The sequence below is a fragment of the Danio aesculapii genome, chromosome 15 (genome assembly GCF_903798145.1).
Source record: "Danio aesculapii chromosome 15, fDanAes4.1, whole genome shotgun sequence".
NCBI lineage: Eukaryota > Metazoa > Chordata > Actinopteri > Cypriniformes > Danionidae > Danio > Danio aesculapii.
This window is the reverse complement of record NC_079449.1, coordinates 3,293,060-3,315,559: the sequence shown is the minus strand read 5'-3', so window position 1 is coordinate 3,315,559 and position 22,500 is coordinate 3,293,060. Positions and strand designations below refer to the sequence as shown.

The 22,500-nt window shown below is 36.1% G+C and overlaps 1 protein-coding gene across 1 annotated transcript in view; it reads right to left on the bottom strand.

Moving 5' to 3' along the window:
- The window catches only part of fgf12b (fibroblast growth factor 12b), a 110,186-nt gene extending 95,159 nt beyond the window's left edge, over window positions 1–15,027 (bottom strand). Inside the window, exon 1 of the mRNA XM_056473188.1 lies at window positions 14,809–15,027. Within this exon, the coding sequence (XP_056329163.1) occupies window positions 14,809–14,833 (25 nt within the window). The 5' untranslated portion in view covers window positions 14,834–15,027. The remainder of the gene's footprint in view (window positions 1–14,808) is intronic.
- Between the last annotated feature and the right edge of the window lie 7,473 nt (window positions 15,028–22,500).

The following is a 22,500-nucleotide window of genomic DNA, read 5'->3' as shown; positions in this document are numbered from 1 at the left end:
CTATATATAAATACACTATATATAAATACACTATATATATATAAATACACTATATATAAATACACTATATATAAATACACTATATATATATAAATACACTATATATAAATACACTATATATAAATACACTATATATATATAAATACACTATATATAAATACACTATATATATATATATATAAATACACTATATATATAAATACACTATATATATAAATACACTATATATAAATACACTATATATAAATACACTATATATATATATTATTATTCTTCTAAATAATCTTAAATGTAACTGGAAAACAATGTTTAGACAAAACTGGAGTGATGCTGAGATCATTTAAGAAATTACTTTTGCATAAATATTAATTTCATTTGAATGAAATTATATAGACAATTCAATAAAATACATAAAAAAGATGTGTTATAGGATTATCTGTTGCAGACTTGACACATGGCAGAGAATTAGGTTTGTTAAGTCTTACCTCCCTGACTCGTCATCCCTCCTTTTTGCTTCATCCAAAAAAATTTATCAGGAGGCATGCTTAATAAGATCACCGTCATATTGTTTAAACTTTAGTTTTGTCCACTTGCAAAACAAAAAAGGTTGTTACGCTGGTTTTACAACGCATGAGCGGCACGTAACAAGCAGGTAGCCGTCTTTTTTGGTGCGCATGTTTACTACCTGGACTCTCAGAAGAAGAGGACACGCGGAGATGCGTCAGCTTGCTTTTTGATTACACTGCTTTCACCTGCGTTTTTTCTGTTGCACTTAGAGAATAACGTCTTTATTTCAGAATTACCACTCTTAATAAATACACTTGCATATGAAGTAAATCATATCTCAATGCATTTACTGGGGCACTGGAGATTTTTACTGGGGCACGTGCCCCAGTGAATTGGGACTAGCGACGCCCCTTGCTGTGCTATATTGTCTGGGCTGGAGTTGTATATTACGCTACAAAAACCTTGTAATAAACTGCCAGCACAGACTCATTTCCCTCTGTATTATTTCTTCTCCATTATATTATTTCAAACTACTAAAATGTCAATAAAAGTCACTTTGTTAAACTGTAGAGTTGAATTTTTAACATCAAAAGTCAGCAGAAAGCAACATCCCATAATGCAATTCACAACCAGAAACAAACGCAAAACCCTTGTCCAAAACACAGATAATCTAACTTCATTCCTACTAAATCCATGGAGTTCAGCTAAAGTGACATTTAAGACGTTTGTAATGTTGCTAAAAAGAATTGACCCTTTGCTAAGCCACACCAAAAAACGATATCCACCAATCGTGGCTTAGCAACTGTAGCTACGCGCAGGGGCTCTGTCAAGCTATCGAGCGAGGGAAAACAGACCAAAACTGTGCATATGGATTGTGCAAATCTGATACCTGGTATCTTAAAGTTTGGATGGGGCGGTGGAATTTTTCCCTTTTCAAAACCTAAAACCCAAGAGGAGAAATGCAGCATGGATCAAGCTCTGTGAGGGGCGCTAAAAAAGTGGAGTTAAGTTGGTTTTGTTTTCGATATTCCTGACACATTCAGTGATAGACGGCAATAACTCACACACCTCTTACCCTAAACAGATCTAAACTGTGTTTCCTACAAAAATACAAAGCAGGTTGTGTTTCCGAGCGGTCTCTTTCTTTTTTCACTCGATATTATAAACACTGCTTCGTTTAAGCCTTCGCCATAGTAAATTAGTCATACTAATAGCGAATAGGTCATAATGACATGGAAAATACGAATCTGCGAATCTGTTGCTAACTTTACTGAGCTTTATATTTCCATCTATTTCAAGCTACGAATATTTAAAATTACAAATCAACAGAACAAAACCGAGATGTGGTCACAAACTGAGCTCTTGCGGTCAATATACTTCACCCGCAGCTGTTTTTCAGTCATTTATAAAGAGCACACAAACATACTGACAGTAATAGGTAACTTACTGTACATTGTTATGGGTCAATGATGCCTATATTCGGCACAAACCCCTCAATTTCCCCTTTTTGGCTGCTCTTTCTATGAATGAATTATGTTGAAGCACTGTCCATGTGTGTTTCCTCGTCGGTTAGCAATGCTACATTTCATTGCACAACAATAGTCTATCAGGCTTTTTGGCTAAAAATAGAGAAATCACAGTTAAATTAGTTATTAATAGCTTATTTTTAAATGTCACCTTTCATGCGTAGCATCAGCTAAGCTGTTGAATGGTCAGCGTATGAGGCGGCTAGGCTAAGCTAGCTTCAATTTTAATTGAATAATTCTCTAATCGGTTGCCTATTATGTCGCCAATATACCCCTGTAATGCATACTGCAGTCCTTTTTTGACTGGCTTTCTCAGATATCTCACCTGTTTGCCAAAAATGACTAATTATATCCCTGGGAATGTCTGACACTGGCGCAGACACATTGTAAAAGCCGCTTGACAGGCGTAGCAACAGTAACTAAGGAGGGCGGGGCTTAGCGAAGGGTCAATTGCGACTAAAGCAGTATCCCTGTTTAGCTGTTCTCGACAACGATAATAATATCATCACGTTTATTGATCATCCAGTCCTTATTTTAGAGCAAGCGGCAACCTCCCGCTCTCCCTCGGGAAGCCAATACAGAAGTAACTGAAACTGCAATTCATCAAAATTCCGCTAGTCCTGGCTCCATAGAGCAAATGGCAATTGAGCCCACTGTTAGAATGGCCAACTTTACAACAGAAAAAAGGTGTTTACAGCCTGGTACAAAGAACGATTTTGGTTTATATAGCTATTATTACCCTTCATGACAACTGTGAGGGGGGTGAATTTTTTTATAACTCATCCATTTCCTTTATATTAGGTTATATTAAGTTTGCATAATTAAGGGCGTGGCCACTTGAGTGACAGCTAGGTCTCGCTGGTCGCCGTCACTTCACCTCAGCTGAATCCGGCCACTGATCTCGGCATATTCATCGTATTTTTGTGTTGTTTTATGTGGCTTTACACAGTCAGCTGCCTTTTGGACTTATTTCTTACAATTATCAGATGATATGGGATGCTGTGTGCATTTAATTGTGCTCATAAACCATTCACGTGACCTCGTTTCCCATGTGAGTTATATACTCGTATACCATCTCTATAAATGTATTTGTTTTATTTAAGATCATTTATCATTAATATTTTTCTTTAGACCCGTAAAGCACTCCAGAATGTGACAGATTGATTAGCTGTAGGCTCTAGAACAGTCATATGAAGCGTTATCATACAGTGTTATGCTGGAGTTCATCAATAATCTTGCATTTACTAACACACACTATATCTGAAGTGTTTGGAAGTAATTCGCGTTTTCCTCCTGTAGAAAAACGTCATAAGAACAATGCTTAGTGGCTCAATGTATTATTAGTGTACAGCCAAGCACATGTGCTCAGAACACAAACGAGTCGCAGGTAATAAAGTATCAAGCGTTTCTCCCAAAGTAAAGTCTGTCTGCCAGGTCTAAGCAAAGTGCCAGCAGGTGTCTGTTGCTCCGCCCACTCTCCGCCTCTTTGCCCTTGTTTGGTATCCCGCCGTGGGTGCAATGACGCGCGAACGAAATGGCGACGGTTGGCCGCGCCTACTTGTAGCTTCTTTGCAGTATTCAGAAACCTATGGGTGACGTCACAGATGCTACGTCCATATATTTTACAGTCTATGTTTTAGAGTCATTTCTAAATTCAGCTTAACATCACAGGAATAAATGGCATTTCATAACATATTAACATAGTACACACGAAATCAAAACTAACCATATGGATTTTTGCAATACAAGTTTCTGGCGCTGCAGATTACATCTTGTTGTCATGTTTCATTTACGTTGTTTGCTGATTTTATTCAACAAAACTAGCATAAGCCTAGAATTTAGTGCAAGTTAGAGCTACTTTGCCTTATGGTCAATGCAGTAAGTGACTTTACCATCATCATCATCATCATCAATGACGTGACTTTGGCACGAAAGTTTAGCATACAAAAACCTAAAATAAACGAAATCTTACCTATTAAACTGATCTGCCTTCATGCTTTATTTTCTTTGTTGGCTCATTACTACACCTGTACACAGCGCTACAAGTCCAGCATCTTCAGATTGGCTTTAGTCTTAAATAGTGCGGTTAAATGACATTTGTCCTGGGAGCACTGTACAAATATGGCAGCGGTATTGACGCATGCTCATGGCCTGTATGCGATATCTTGTGTACATATCTATGCATTTGACCAATATCAACATCAGAATCGTTACATCACTATTAGAATGCAGCTTCTAAAATGAGTCTAGAACTGCATCAGACAACAGATGCTCATTGCAGTAAGCTGGAAGCTCTTCCTTCCTAAGTGGGTGTTTTTTTGGCTGGAATAAGCCGCAGTGTGGACCAGACTTTATTTCATTTTCAAAGTCTCAGACAAACTAAATATAACATTGAACCTCCGACCTGAAGTGAAACCAAGGCAAATCAGACTGAAAGAATACAGTGCCATCGATTGACTCCTCCAGATGCAGATACTGAGAGTCAGGCAGTGTGTGTGTGTGTGTACGAGTGTTTTGCTTTGTTGTCTCGCCGTCTGAAAGCCCAAGCCAAAATCAATTGCGAGCAACTATCCTTTTACACGCACACTAACTATCATTTTACACACACACACAAAATACACTCACAATTGCCATCTAAATGTATAGGTGTGGGTTACATTTAGAGCCACAAAGAGTTAGATATTAAAGTTTCTCTAAAAATGAGCATTGAATTTTGGACACTTGTATACATTTGGACACTTCTGCGTTTTTAGAAACATTTGCAAATGATTGCATTGGATGTTGCATTAACCCTTTATAGGGCACTCATCGAAACAGTCATCGGAAAAAATCCTGGAGAGTTACTGTGCAATACTTTTTAACATTTATGACCTAAAAAAACGGTAACACTATAGTTTAAGAAACAATTCACACCATTTACTACTGGATTACCACCTGCCTATTATTAGGATATTAACTGTTGTATTAGAATTATTATGTATTAAATTATAGAATTTGATCTTATTTTACTTCCCTAATCAACACACTCTCAGAAAAAATGGTTCAATGCTGTACTAAAGAAGGTACAAACTCTTGTCACTGGGGCAGTACCTTTTTATGGGACAGAATTGTACCTTCAGACAAAGAAACTTTGTACAAAGTTTGTACCTTAAAGGATATGATTTGTGCCATGGGAAACCAAAATGTGCCTTTGATTTTTAAAACCTGCAGATACAATATTGTTTCTTCATCAAAGGTACAAATCTGATCCATGAAAGAACCACTACAGTGACAAGACACTTTGTACCTTAACAGTGTCACGTGTGTTCCTTCAAGAACTATTTAAAGGCATCGTGCTACTGTAAATCCAAAATGAGTCAAATTATTTTCAGTAAATATAAAACATCAAATACATTTATTAAACAAGATTTTAACAAAGTTTATTTTTATGTAAATACACCTTTTCAAATTATGATAAAGAATAAAAAATACTTTAACAGAAATCAAAAGCTCTATTTATTGCTAAACATTTCACAGAAATGTACAATATAAAACATTTTTTCCTCCAATATCGCACTCTATAACATCAGAAAGATCCGACCCTACCTATCTGAACATGCAGCTCAACTCATTGTTCAAGCTCTTGTTCTCTCCAAACTGGACTATTGCAACTCTCTACTAGCCGGGCTTCCAGCTAACTCTATCAAACCTCTTCAGCTGCTTCAGAACGCAGCAGCACGAGTGGTCTTTGATGAACCCAAAAGAGCACATGTCACTCCGCTACTCACCCGTTTGCACTGGCTGCCAGTTGCTGCTCGCATCAAATTCAAAGCTCTGATGTTTGCTTACAAAGTGACCTCTGGCTTTGCTCCTTCTTATCTGCTCTCACTTCTGCAGATTTATGTGCCCTCCAGAAACTTGCGTTCTGTGAATGAACGTCGCCTCGTTGTTCCATCCCAAAGAGGGAAGAAATCACTTTCCCGAACTCTCGCATTCAATCTGCCCAGTTGGTGGAATGAACTCCCTAACTGCATCCGAACAGCAGAGTCACTTGCTGTCTTCAAGAAACGACTAAAAACTCAACTATTTAGTTAGTCTCCACTTTCCTTCCTAATCTGTAACTGCCTCTCTGGTTATACCACTAACTGTGCTCTCTCTCTCTCTCTCTCTTTTGAAAAAAAAAAATAATTAATTAAAAAAAACACCTGAAACTTGTCTATAGCACTTGTTCACTGCTGCTCTTATAGTTGTGTAAATTGCTTCCTTGTCCTCATTTGTAAGTCGCTTTGGATAAAAGTGTCTGCTAAATGACTAAATGTAAATGTAAATCCAATATTCACACAACACCTTTGTAATTGAATTTACTTAAAATAAAAATAGAAATATAATTATGCAGAAGTATTGTATTGAGATATGCACAATGTTTGATTAGTTTTACAACACTAAAATGTCTGCTTGAACACTTTACATTTGCAGGACTTTTGCCAGCTCACGTGTGTAGTGGAAAGCAAACGCCAAAAGGTGCGGATATCAATAATGAACATGTGTTTATCAGAAAATGCTTAAAATGCCTTAAATGTTTAGTTTACAATACCTATAGTTTATTTTACCAGTTGTTCTGTATCATAGAACTTAATAATTAATGTTTAAGAGTTTCTTTTAAATGATGATTCATGTTTTAATATGGAAATTATTGATAAATCACTTTGCCTTTCCAGTAATATTTATTTTATATTGTAATAAAGAAGGAGATGTCCAACACTTATGTACCTTTTTAATGAGAACAATTGTGTTTCTCCATTTCAATTGTACAATAAAAGCTACAGAACAGTATCATAAGAGGTCTTTTCTGTACTGTATAAGGTACAACTTTTACAAAGGTACAAAACTATTCTTTAAGGAACATTATTTGTACCACCGTATACCTTTTTTCTGAGAGTGTACCTAAACTTTTCCCTTACTAACTATTAATAAGCTTTAAATAGTTTATTGAGCTAAAAGTCTTAGATAAAAATACATGAACATTACAAAAAAGTCACCACCATACTGGGTTCCCAAAGAACCTTTAACTGAACAGTTAAGAACCAATTTTTCCACCACAGGAATTTATTTCATGAACAATTTGCAGAACAAAACAAATGTTCTTCTGAAGCAGCACAATGAAAACCCTCCCATTGGAACATGTATTTTTAAAACTGAAGTCACACTTAAAAAATGTATGAATGTCAAGTACTGTAGACGAACAGCATTGAATGTGCAAACAACATCTAGACTGTTACAACATTCTATCCTCAATGCAAAAAATGGTTCATTTGAGATCTGTTCACTCAAATAAAATGGTATCTTCTATTTTTTGTAAGTGTGACTTTTGAGTTGAGTTTACTTTATTCTACTCATAACTGTGAGAAACTACATACAAATACACAACACAGAGGCCACATGCATGTATACATACAAATAAATAAAACATATATATAATGATTCATTCATTTTCCTTCGGCTTAGTCTCTATTTCAGGGGTCGCCACAGCGGAATGAACCGCCAACTATTCCAGCATATGGTTTATTCATCAGAAGCCCTCCCAGCTGCAACCCAGTACTGGGAAACACCCATACACTCTCATTCACACACACACACACACACACACACACACACACACACACACACTACGGCCAATTTAGTTCATCCCATTCGCATGTGTTTGGACTGTGGGGGAAACAGGAGCACCTGGAGGAAACCTACGTCAACACAGGGAGAACATGCAAACTCCACACAGAAATGCCAACTGACCAAGCCAGGACTCGAACCAGCAACCTGTGAGGCCACAGTGCCAACCACGGAGCCACCATGCCACCATGTATATATAATATAATAAATTCCATCTAAAATCCAGACATCACTGGGCACAAAAGGTAATTGGTGAACTTTCCTTACACTGTCAACGATGTTTGTAAATGACACAGTAATTAACTGTAATATGAACTGATTTTACTGTAGTAAAATTACTGTATTTTTACAGGAAAGATACATTCATTCATTTATTAATTTTCTTTTCGGCTTAGTCCCTTTATTAATCAGGGGTCACCACAGTGGAATGAACCACCAACTTATCCAGCATATGTTTCACACAGCGGATGCCCTTCCAGCCACAACCCAACACTGGGAAATACTCTTACACTCTTGCATTCACACACATACACTACGGCCAATTTAGCTTACTCAATTCCCCTATACCACATGTGTTTGGACTGTGGGGGAAATGGAGGAAACCAACACAAACACGGGGAGAACATTCAAACTCTACACAGAAATGTCAACCGACCCAGCCGGGCCTCAAACCAGCCACCTTCTTGCTGTGAGGCGATCGTGCTACCCACTGTGCCACCCTGACACCCCGGAAAGATCTACGATACTGTAAATACACACACAGCAAGATAAATGGTGCTGTGAATGGCAAACTGCTGCCAGTAAGTTACTGTAGATTCTACAGGAAATCGTTAGTGAAATGTCCACGGTTTCCTAATTGAAGTGGTATAAATGCAGTGTAATACTGTGTCCTGACAACACGCATCTTTCCCATGTCTTTTTCTTGCATCTGTGACAAGATTTCTGTTTTATAAATGCTTTCTACACTCAAAAACATGATGCTTGCTTCTTGTTCAAACTACTTATTTAAATTGAGCTGAAACAACATAATTCTTGAATGATTTTGAATGTTGAATGTGCAATCCACTTCTATTTGTAAAAACTGATAAGCTAACTTGATTCCTTCATATTGTCCCAACGCAAATCGACTGTGTGGAGCCCAAAACAACAGCGTAAACTACTATGACAAAGATCGCCTCAGGTACTGATTATGTGCTTTATTCAGTGCTAAATACTCCCAATTTGAGACTGAACACAACCTTACATGACATTTATTGCCTCACCGAAAGAAGCAGCAGATAGTTCACCTCAGATCTAGCAGACGGTTTGAAAATGTGATTCAGTGCAAACCAACAATATCAGTCACTCAGTAGCCTATTAATAATGTTAAAGAGGTTTAATATGTATTCATTACATTAAAGGCCTTTACCATTTCATAGGGAATGCAGTGGCTGGTATTTAAATGTTTCTGCCGTGTGGCATCGTGTTTGGAGCAGACAGACAAATTGCTTGTTGCTGGAATCTTGTCATGTTGTGTGTTATTAGGACACGGTGTAAAGTGGATGAGAAACATCCTCAGCTATTTTTAAAGCCTTTTGCTTTACTTTACATGGATAGAGATCATTCAAGTTTCTTTGCGTTTTACCAATGATCTTACTTCCCTCATTTACAGTGCTGGAAAGTTATTAGGCTGTACAATATTCGAAAAATCTGGCATTGTGATATTTTGCTTTTCTGCGATATACTGAAGTCAGTATTATTAGCCCCCCTGTTATTTTTTTCCCCCAATTTCTGTTTAACGGAGAGAAGATTTGTTCAGCACATTTCTAATCATAATAGTTTTAATAACTCATCTCTAATAACTGATTTATTTTCTCTTTGCCATGATGACAGTAAATAATATTTGACTAGATATTCTTCAAGACACTTCTATACAGCTTAAAGTGACATTTAAAGGCTTAACTATGTTAATTATGTTAACGAGGCAGGTTAGGGTAATTAGGCAAGTTATTGTATAACGATGGTTTGTTCTGTAGACTATTGAAAAAAAATATAGCTTAAAATGGCATTTAAAAAATTAAAAACTGCTTTTATTCTAGTCGAAATAAAACAATTAAGACTTTATTTAGAAGAAAAAATATTATCAGACATACTGTGAAAAATTTCTTGCTCTGTTAAACATCATTTGGGAAATATAAAAAAAAATTATTCAAAGCGGGGCTAATAATTCTGACTTCAGCTGTATATTCCAATATGAATACAATTTCACCAGGTGACTTCGAAAGCTCTATTTGGAATGAATTCAATCGTTGATCATGCATCAAAATATAATGAGCAAATTAAAAGTATTAAGTAAGCAAGCAAAAAAGTAAGTCATGGTTAGGATTAAAAAGCATAGATAAATACAACAAGGCCAAAATAAAGGTGAAAAACTGCATTCAGATACAATAATAATTAAATGTAAAATAATCATGTTCAGATTTCATGACATAAATAATTCAATAAAATAAATCTTTATTAAAGATACAAACTGGACAGTTTATTGCGCTTGAGTGCTTTAGATTCTCCTGTGCCTGAATGCTTACACTCACAGGCCCTAAAAACACAGAGAGAGAATACATTTCCACTCTTTTATGGAGGAATTACATGCAAATGTCAACCTTGCCATGAAAAAAATTACATTTTCGCCAAAATAGCGAAACCGTTTCTTCGTTTTTTGTGTAGGCTTGTGTTTTACAGTGCTTTAAAAATACTCAAAAATGTCTCTGTCAGTGTTTTCAAACAATTATATTTCATTTACCAAAGTCACACAAGTGGCAATTTCACATCCGTCACATCCATAACAAAGCTTCTCCCTCATGAATGCAAAAATATTAAATCAAATAAAATCAATCATGTTTGTTCTATATAGAGCCGACTCTTATCCTGTTGATTAGCGTTGTTTCTTTTGGGTTATGCAGTTTAATTCACAGAATTTCTACAAAGTAACTTGCAGACTTTTTTTGTCACATCCATAACTCATGTTTATTTTCCTCATTTAAAGTATAAAGCTACTAAATACGACCTCCAAAGACTACGTCGAATAGTTCGGACTGCTGAGCGAATCACTGGTACAACCCTTCCTACTCCCCAAGAACTGTACTTATCCAGAGCGAGCAGAAGGGCTGCCAAAATCACTCTGGACCCCTCACACCCAGCACACCGCCTGTTTGAACTTTTACCTTCTGGTCGACGCTACAGAGCACTGCGCACCAGAACAGCCCGACACAGAAACTGAACACTTGATGATAATATTTGTGGAACCAACATCACTACTTGCTATACACTTTTATACACATATACACTTATTTAACAAAACACTTTACATGCCAATTTGCACATAACAGCTGCACATATAACGTTGTATATAGTAAAAAACACGTACATACACTTGTCAATCTGTATATTTGCACTCACTACTTCTATTTTTTTTTTTATATATATTTATTATCTGTTGTTTGTCCTGTCTCTGTAATCCTGTTGCACTGTAGAAGCTCTGTCACGAAAACAAATTCCTCGTATGTGTGAACATACCTGGCAATAAAGCTCTTTCTGATTCTGATTCTAAAAAATGTTTACAGAATGATATTTTTCTGCTCCCACAACTCTGTGGCTAGTTGTTTTGAAAAATATAAAGAGAAGTTTCAATATGTTAACATATACAGGGTACTTCCTCTGTTCATCTATGTTTTGAGATTTTACTTTTGAGATTTTACTACAAATGTCACATCCTTAACACTGGAAATGCTCTGTGGTTAAACTCTTCAGTAAATCCACCAATCGTATGTGTTCTGAACTATGCTCAGCTAAAATCCCAACACATAAAATCAACATTGCACACCCTGCGATATGACTACATTGCACGTTGCGATACTGATGCAGAAACAATATATTGTGCAAACCCTAAAAGTCTCCATAGTACCACAAAGATCAAAAGATACTCTCCACAAAATGTTTGTACATCCTTTCAAGCATATTCCTGTTCACTATTCATGTTTCAACCTCCTAATTAAAAACAATCTTCATTGGGCTTTTAAACATATTTTCTAAAATGAGGTTTCACCATTACAGATAAAGGATTTTTCTTTAAAATCTCAGTCAAAAATCATTCAAAGATCAATTTTTCTCAGCAATTTGAAGAACTCTTAGAAACTCAGTTTCATCACACGAGCATCTCTGACTCCATCAAGAACCTTTAACATGCATGAAAGGTTCACGCAGCACAAAATGTTCCTTTAAAGAAAGTTATTTGACGAACTGTTCATTTAAAGCTAAAGTTGTCTTCTGCTGAAGGCTTATGACGGTATAAAGTTTTCTTGTTGCAATTAAGTGCTGAAGCATTTATCACTATGCACAATATTATTATCACAATATTAAGCTAAGCTGCAAAAAATGGCTCGATACAGTTGAAGTCAGAATTATTAACCCCCCTTTAAACCTTTTATTCTTTTTTTAATATTTCCCTAAATAATGTTTAACAGAGCAAGGAAATTTCCACAGTATGTCTGATAATATTTTTTCTTCTGGAGAAAGTCTTATTTGTTTTATTTAGGCTAGAATGAAAACAGATTTTAATTTTTTTGAAACCCTTTTAAGCTAACTTTTTTTTCGATAGTCTACAGAACAAACCATCGTTATACAATAACTTGCCTAATTACCCTAACCTGCCTAATTAACCTAGTTAAGCCTTTAAATGTCACTTTAAGCTGTATAGAAGTGTCTAGAAAAATATCTAGTCAAATATTATTTACTGTCATCATGACAAAGATAAAATAAATCAGTTATTAGAGATGAGTTATTAAACTATTATGATTAGAAATGTGTTGAAGAAAATCTGCTCTCTGTTAAACAGAAAATGGGGGAAAAAATAAACAGGGGGCTAATAATTCGGGGGGCTAATAATTCTGACTTCAACTGTACACAGATATAACATCAAACAATATATAATCTTGAATATAAATACTCAAGAGTGAACAAATGTTTAAAACATGTAGTGGAATAGGTTACAATAAATCTCATTAGTAAACTTTTAATAATGCATTAAAATTGACAATTAAGAAATAAGCATGCACTTATTACAGTTACTGTGTTAATAAAGCTAAACATACTACTGGATTTTATTAGTTATTAACTTTGTTTAATAATCACCAGGAGAAATTTTAAGTTATCAAATACATTCATTCATTCATTTTCTATCGGCTTTTCGTTTATTCATCAGGGGTCGCCACAGCAGAATGAACCGTTAACTATTCCAGCATATGATTTACACAGCGGATGCCATTCCAGCTGCAACCCAGTACTGGGAAACACCTATACACTCTCACATTCACACACACGTATACACTACGACCAATTTAGTTCATCAATTCCCCTATAGAGCATGTGTTTGGACTGTGGTGGAAACCGGAGCTCCCAGAGGAAACCCACACCAACTCAGGGAGAACATGCAAAGTCCACACAGAAATGCCAGCTGGCACAGCCTGGACTCGAACAAGTGACCTTCTTGCTGTGAGGCTACAGTGATAACCACTGAGCCACCGTGTCACCCTATTAATCAAATATTGAATTGAATCTCATATCTAACTTTTAATACACAATTTTTTGTGTATTTTATTTATTTATTTCTATTTATATATGTGCGCATCATCTCTTACTGAAATATGAAGGTCGCTGGTTCGAGTGTGGACTTTGCATGTTCTCCCTGCGTTCACGTGGGTTTCCTCTGGGTGCTCCAGTTTCCCCAACAGTCCAAACACATGGGCTATAGGGGAATTAGGTGAACTAAATTGGCCGTAGTGTATGTGTGTGTGTGTAAATGAGTGTGTATGGATGTTTTCCAGTACTGTGTTGCGGCTTGAATGGCATGCGCTGTGTAAAAACATATGCTGGAATAGTTGGCGGTTCATTTTGTTGTGGCAACATCTGAAAAAGAGACTAATCTGAAGGAAAATGAATGAATAAAGTGTATTCTGAAGCGATCAAGATAACAACATCATCCATGTTGATTATAAATATATATAATATTATTAAGTATCGGCTTCAAGCTTTAAGACTGTATATACAATCCCTTCAGTTTGTGCATTGAAAAGTGGCAAGGAACCAATAAAAAACACTTGTTTTTGGAGTGTATATAGGTTTCGAGGCCGCTGTATTTACCTCACACACGAATAGCATCATATATCACATTTTGACTGACTCTGATGACCCAAATGCATTTATTAGTCCTGGATACTGGGCCATAAACACATCACACACACACACACAGGTGCTATAGGACACATCTTAAATATTCCCAAGCATCTGAACATTCAGTGCAGTAAAATGACAGCACCGCACGTCCTGAATGTTGATGACTTCAACACACGAACATGCAATCATAGGCTACACAACCTGTGCATCCACACACACACACACACAAACTGATTCAAAACATCTTCTATACACACCCGAAACACAGCGTATGATGCGTACAGGTGTCTAAGCGTGTCACAAAACTGAATGCATCTCCAAAACACCCGCCCCGGCCGGGACTGTGATTTATGTGATGCGTGGAGCCAGACCAGCTGCCCCAAACCACATGCGGGAGCTTTTTTCTGCTGCATCAGGATGTTGAACACAACGGCACTCAAAACATCTGCAGATCCAACACACACACACATGACTGACATCTGATCGCATCACATATGAACACACAAATATGACTGACATCTGATTAGCATCGCATATGAACATATATATATACACACACACACACACACCTAAATATATATGACTAACATTGATCAGCATCACCTACTAACACACACACATACACACACACACATGACTGACATCTGACCACCATCACCTACGAACACCCACACACACATACATACATATGACTGACATCTGATTAGCATCACATATGAACACACACTCACACTCACTTACACACACATACGCACACACATACATCACACCCCACCCCGGACCCCGTCAGGACAGGAGACCTGAGTACCGCAGTCTCCACACACACACACGCACACACACACATACGCACACACTTACACTCATGTACATACACACACACACACACACACTAGCTGTCCGTGAAATTACGTCAGTGGCTCACCGGCGCTCTTGTCTTTGCTCTCCATCTCCGGTTGCGCTGCTGTCGGTCACGGAGGATGAAGATTCCGGTGATGAGGACCGTCCGTCCGTCCGCTCGGGCGCGGCTGTCAGTGTGTTCACGACGGCGGAGTCACGGGCGTGGCGGTGATTGTTGATGTGTGAGTGTGCGTGCGTGCGTGTGTGTGACCGACCGGGCTCGTTCCGCGCGCCGTTAACGGGAGCTGCCGCAGCTCCGCCGCTTTCAGACACACGGGCGTGACGTCACATGCAGGTGTCATGTGACCCCTCCTAAAAGAGCCTGATGCGATTCCTATACTGGTTCAGTGAAGGCATCAGCTCTTTATATTATAGAAACATTGTTTTGCTTAAGCCTCTTGTTGTGTATTGGAAAGTTTTATATCCGTAAATGTAAATATACAGGTTTTAATTTTAAATTTAACAAGTGTTTTCGGTTTATTTCCGGTTGTGAATTGCCTTATGGGATGTTGATCTCTGCTTTGTCGACTTTTGATGTTGAAAATTCAACTTTACAGTTTAACAAAGTGACTTTTATTGACATTTTAGTCGTTTGAAATAATGTATAAGAAGTAATATATGGAGAAATAAGTCTGTAAAATAACAGAAAATCTCATGAATCTCACACTCTTAAGAAATGCTGGTTTACTAAAAGGTGCAGTATGTACGTTTGACACCCAGTGGTTGAACTAGGTATTGCACTCCTGGAACAAAACAAACGCAAGCGCAGGTTGCCAGATTAAGGACAGGAGCCAGTGATTTAAACCGTGCTCTAAATTAAAGCACCTGATAAAAGGATGTTTTTCCATATTAAGGGAGTTTTGTCCTAACCAACTCTTCGAATTGATATATTAGAAACGGCTTCTATTTCTCACAGCTGAACAACAGAAACTATGACCACCTCAGGTGCACCTCATGTGCTTTATTCAGTGTTAAATGCTAATAATGTGAGTCTGAATGCCATTTTACATCACATTTATTGCCATATAATGAAAGCAGCAGCAGAAAGTTCACCACAGATCTGGAAAATAAAATAAACCATTTGAAATTGAACTTTAAACACGTGATTCAGTATGTACATTTAATGTTAAAGAGGGTTAATATATATTTGATAGATTATAAACAGGGCTTGACATTAACATCCGCCAAATGCAGCTATATTTCAGCGGTGGCGGGTAAGACACTCGCACTAGCCACTTTGGCTGGTTGAAAATAGTTTTCCCGGATAATAATTCTTAAAAGCAGGGTTCGACAATAAGGATGGTCCAAGATGCATGCAAAGTCGATCTTAGAATTGAGAAGCAACACGACTGACACAAATAATTGCTTTCGCCATACATGCCAACACTCCCGTTTTTCCCGGGAGTCGTCCATATTTCAGCCTCATCTCCCGCCTGAATTACACCCCCCCCCCCATGCTCTTCACTTCGCACGCACCCCAGGATAAAATCTCCCGGATTTTATGATCTGAATGTTGGCAGATATGGCGTTCGTGCGAGCAATAGAAAGCTGGTAAATACCAAATGAGAGGATAATCACTCGCGCTAACAGCTGAGGTGATGCGCTCGACTGTTTAGAACGCATGCGCGCTCCCGTTTCCTTCCGTGAAGCAACTGTGTCTAAAGCACAACCGATGTTATCGGTTCTCTTTCAAATAGACTAGGCAAAAAGTGATGAACATGCACCCACAGTCTTGCTGCTTTCAAGAGTTCCAGATTTGTCTTTTTGTAAGCAGCACCGGCTGCTTTTGCTTTAACCATTCTTTAAACAGATTATTTATGGGTCTAGCGTTAACGGTGTATGAGTGTGATCATCCTTTCATCATCACACGGTATGTTTTTTACCAGCTTTCTTTTGCGTTAATAAGGTTTAATTATCATTTTTTACAGTAACATTGCTTTATTGGGAGATTAACTGCCCATTTATGTGTAGTTAACTGGTGATCTGGGACCTTTAGCCAGGACAGATTACTGTGCATGTGTTTTGTTAAATAAAACGTATAGTATACAGCTGTATTTAGCTTGTTTTGACACATTTAACCTTTGTGGCTAAGAAATAATTAATTGTTTGTGTTTGGTGTGGTCAGAGATAAATTTGGTAAATCCTTCATTTTTAGCTCTGAAAAGTCAAGTGAAATAAAAACTAATTGTAATACTATGAAACCAATGACCCATCTGCTCACGATTACTGAGCAAGCTCAAACACGGCACACAAAAAGTGAAATGAACGCAAAATCTAAATCAAGTCATATTAGCATGTCAAAGTCATATTTATGTGTGTAAAATATATTTTCCCAACAATTAAATTGTGGCTAGTGAAAATGGCCAGTGACTAGTAATGTTGGAAAACTACTAGCCACAGTGGCTGGTGATCAAGAGTTCATGTCAAGCCCTGATTATAAACCTTACCATTTCGTGACCGAGTGCATATTCTGTGCTTCTGAATGGCTGTTTTTAATTTTCTGTCGTGTTTCGTCTGGTGCAAACAGCCAAATTTCGGTCACGGACGCATGCTTTGAGAGCCTTTCTGACCGAATAAATGAAATACTCTGTTTTCCACCAAGGCAACCCGGGGTGCTGAAATATAATTGGCTAAACTGGCATTGGGCGGGTTAAAGGGACCAAAGCGTTCCGACACGTAATGCACATTTTCAAAGTAGAATATCTGACTCAGCATAGTATTTTAGATAAACATGTTCACTTGGCATGTTTCTTCAATATTTGTAAACATATAATGGGATTTTTATGCTTTAGAAGAGTCAAAAACTTACACTCAGCACCTTCAAACCCAAACTGGGTAAAATATGGACTAACCCAAACATTGGATTAAATTTGATCCTATTAATTTCATTTTAAAACATTAACCCATCAGTTGGATTAGTCCCTATTATACTTTGAACTGTGTTGTAATAACCCAGCATTTTTTAGAGTGTATGTCATGTCTCCATCTCATGAACACTTGATGATAGTAATTGTGAAACAAACATCACAACTTGCCATACACTTTTATACACATATACACTTATTTAACAACACACTTTACATGCCAATTTGCACATAACAGCTGCACATACAACGCTGTATATAGTAATATACCTGTACATACACTTGTCAGTTAGTAAATTTGCATTCACTACTTACTTCTATTTTTAAAATATATTTATTATCTGTTTTTTGTCCTGTCTCTGTATTTCTGTTAAACTGTAGAAGCTCTGTCACGAAAATAAACTCCTCGTATGTGTGAACATACCTATAAAGTTCTTTCTGATTCTTAATACAAGGTTTTTGTAGTGTAATATACAACACCAACCCAGACAATATAGCACTGCAAACTATTACAGATGTTCATAAAAGTCACTTTTTACAACTTGTAAAGGTTAAAAGTTGTTGGAAGAAAGATCATGATCCCATAATGCAATTCAAATGCATAAATAAACAATCAAGAAGGTCACTGGTTCGAGTCCTGGCTGGGCCAGTTGGCATTTCTGTGTGGAATTTGCATGTTCTTGCCGTGTTGGCGTGGGTTTCCTCTGGGTGCTCCGGTTTCCTCCACAGTCCAAACACATGCGCTATAGGGGAATTGAGTAAACTAAATTGACCATAGTGTATGAGTGTGTGTAAATGAGTGGGTGTTTCCCAGTGATGGGTTGCAGCTGGAAGGGCATGCTCTGTGTAAAACATGTGAATTTTAGTTATAAACTAATTTCGAGAGGATCACGTGCTTATGATTGCTAGCGGCTGGATCCGCATTATCCAATTCTCAATGCACCAATCAGACGACTCCTAAGCTACTACAAATACCCTGAGTTACGTACCACCGCTATCTTCGTTTTGAAGAATCCCCACATCCACCCCTACGCCTCCTCGTTCCTAGATGGGTGACACGGTGGCCCAGTGCTTAGCCCTGTTGCCTCACAGCAAGAATGTCTCTGGTTTCAGGCTTTACCAAACCAGCAGACATTTCTGTGCAGAGTTTGCATTTTCTCCCTGTGCTCACGTGGGTTTCCCCCGGGTTCCCCGGTATATTGGCAGTTCATTCCGCTGTGATGACCCCAGATGAATAAAGGGAAAAGCCGAAGGAAAATGAATGAGGGAAGAAAATCATGAATTAAAAAATACAGAAAACGGTTAATTCACCAATATTTTTATAGCGTAAAATTAACCTGAAGTTATACAATATAATGTACTTTTTTTAGTGATATCAATAATTCATTGTCAATGAAGTCATCTGATCAACAAAATAATTAAGAACAATTTGTGTATTGCGTGCGGCTTGCAGTCCTAGAATTCCTTGTAGGGTTGGCATCATCTCCTGTAAATAAAGTGAATAATCTTTCCATTGATGCAGTTTTTTTAGGATAGGGCATTATTATAGTACATTATACAGTGGTTGAGATACCACTATTTGAAAATCTGAGGGTTCAAAATATATATTTTAAATATATACTTTAAATGCTTAATCTCATCGCACATGTATATAATGTATATTGTATATGTGTACAGTGACAATAAAAGGCATTGTATTCTTTTAATTGAACAAATTTAGCAATAATTAAGCCATGACATATTTATTTGAAATTTTAGATAAATATTAAATATATTCCGATATTAAAAATGAGATATATTAGGATATTATTAGTTAGATATTAAAGATATTCAGCGTTTGTTTGAAGCACTTGAAGCTCAAGCACCTCTATATTCAGCTTCGGCATAAAATTGACCATGTTTCATGCACGCAAATCTAGATGGAAAGATGCTATTTTCAACATTAAAAATAAATTGTTCATCATCTATAACCAGAGCAGGGAAAATTGCTTATAAATTGCACTTATTACAAATGACATAAATCTCTAATCAGTAATTTAATCCCTTAGATTACACATTTATCGTAATCTGACTATGTTTGGATTACATTTAATTACTTTTGTGTTAACTCTTATTCTGATTAATCTGACTACTTTTGGATTATATTAAGATTGCTTTTGTGTTATCTCTTATTCTGATTAATCTATTTTTGGATTACATATTGATTACTTTTGTGTTAAACCTTATTCCGAATAATCGGATTACTTTTGGAGTACTTTTGTGCTAATTCTTATTCTGATTAATCTGGCTACGTTTGGATTACATTTAGATTACTTTTGTGCTAACTCTTATTCTGATTAATCTGGCTACTTTTGGATTACATTTTGATTACTTTTGTGTTAAACCTTATTCCGAATAATCGGACTACTTTTGGAGTACTTTTGTGCTAATTCTTATTCTGATTTATCTGGCTACGTTTGGATTACATTTAGATTACTTTTGTGCTAACTCTTATTCTGATTAATCTGGCTACTTTTGGATTACATTTTGATTACTTTTGTGTTAAACCTTATTCCGAATAATCGGACTACTTTTGGATTACATTTAGGGTACTTTTGTGCTAATTCCTATTCTAAATTAATCTGGCTACATTTGGATTACATTTAGATTACTTTTGTACTAACACTTATTCTGATTAATCTGACTACTTTTGGATTACATTTTGATTACTTTTGTGTTATCTCTTATTCTGATTAATCTGGCTACTTTTAGATTACATTTTGATTGCTTTTGTGTTAAACCTTATTCCGAATAATACTTTTGGATTACATTTAGGTTACTTCTGTGCTAATTCTTATTCTGATTAAACTGGCTACGTTTGGATTACATTTAGATTACTTTTGTACTAAACCTTATTCTGATTAATCTGACTACTTTTGGATTACATTTAGATTAGTTTTGTGCTAACACTTACTCTGAATATTAATGGTTAATCTGACTATGTTTGGATTACATTTAGATTACATTTGTACTACCCCCTATTCTGACTATTAATGGTTAATCTGACTACTTTTGGATTACATTTAGATTACTTTTGTGCTACCCCTTATTCTGACTATTAATGGTTAATCTGACTACTTTTGGGTTACATTTAGATTACTTTTGTGCTACCCCTTTTTCTGAATATTAATGGCTAATCTGACTATGTTTGGATTACATTTAGATTACTTTTGTGCTACCCCTTATTCTGAATGTTAATGGTTAATCTGAACATGTTTGGATTACATTTAGATTACTTTTGTGCTACCCCTTATTCTGACTATTAATAGTTAACGTGACTACTTTTGAATTACATTTAGATTACTTTGTGCTAACATTTATTCTGACTACTACTGATTAATCTTCTTACTTTTGGGTTAAATTTAGATTACTTTTGTATAAACCCTTAATATGACTACTACTGATTAATCTGACTACTTTTGGATTACATTTAGATTACTTTTTGCCAACCCTTATTCCTACTACAATGATTAATCTGACTATATTTGGATTGCATTTAGATTACTTTTGTACTAACCATTATTCTGACTAGTTTTGGATTACATTTAGATTACTTTTGTGCTACCCCTTATTCTGACTACTTTTGGATTAAATTTAGATTACTTTTGTACTTACCCATATTCTAATTAATCTGACTACTTTTGGATTACAATTACATTACTTTTGTGTTATCTCTTATTCTGATTAATCTGGCTACTTTTGGATTACATTTTTATTACTTTTGTGTTAAACCTTATTCTGAATAATCGGACTACTTTTGAATTACATTTAGGTTACTTCTGTGCTAATTCTTATTCTGATTAAACTGGCTATGTTTGGATTACATTTAGATTACTTTTGTACTAACCCTTATTCTGATTAATCTGACTACTTTTGGATTACATTTAGATTAGTTTTGTGCTAACCCTTATTCTGAATATTAATGGTTAATCTGACTACGTTTGTATTACATTTAGATTACATTTGTGCTACCCCCTATTCTGAATATTAATGGTTAATCTGACTACTTTTAGATTACATTTACATTACTTTGTGCTAACATTTATTCTGACTACTACTGATTAGTCTGCTTACTTTTGGGTTAAATTTAGATTACTTTTGTGTAAACCCTTAACATGACTACTACTGATTAATCTGACTACTTTTGGATTACGTTTAGATTACTTTTTGCCAAACCTTATTCTGACTACAATGATTAATCTGACTATTTTTGGATTGCATTTAGATTACTTTTGTGCTAAGCTTTATTCTGACTACTTTTGGATTACATTTAGATTACTTTCGTGCTAACCCTTATTCTGACTACAATGATTAATCTGACTATTTTTGGATTACATTTAGATTACTTTTGTGCTAAGCCTTATTCTGACTACTTTTGGATTACATTTAGATTACTTTTTGCCAACCCTTATTCCTACTACAATGATTAATCTGACTATTTTTGGATTGCATTTATATTACTTTTGTGCTAAGCCTTATTCTGACTACTTTTGGATTACATTTAGATTACTTTTGTGCTAAGCCTTATTCTGACTACTTTTGGATTACATTTAGATTACTTTTGTGCTAACCCTTATTCTGACTACAATGATTAATCTGACTATTTTTGGATTACATTTAGATTACTTTTGTGCTAACCCTTATTCTGAATATTAATGGTTAATATGACTACTTCTGGATTACATTTAGATTATGTATATATTTAGAAAACAGCAACATTACAAAAACGAATGTTGTAAACATGAAATTCTCAACAATATCACTGCAACATCAAATATTTAATAAATAAATACAAAAAAAGTGCAAATGAGAGT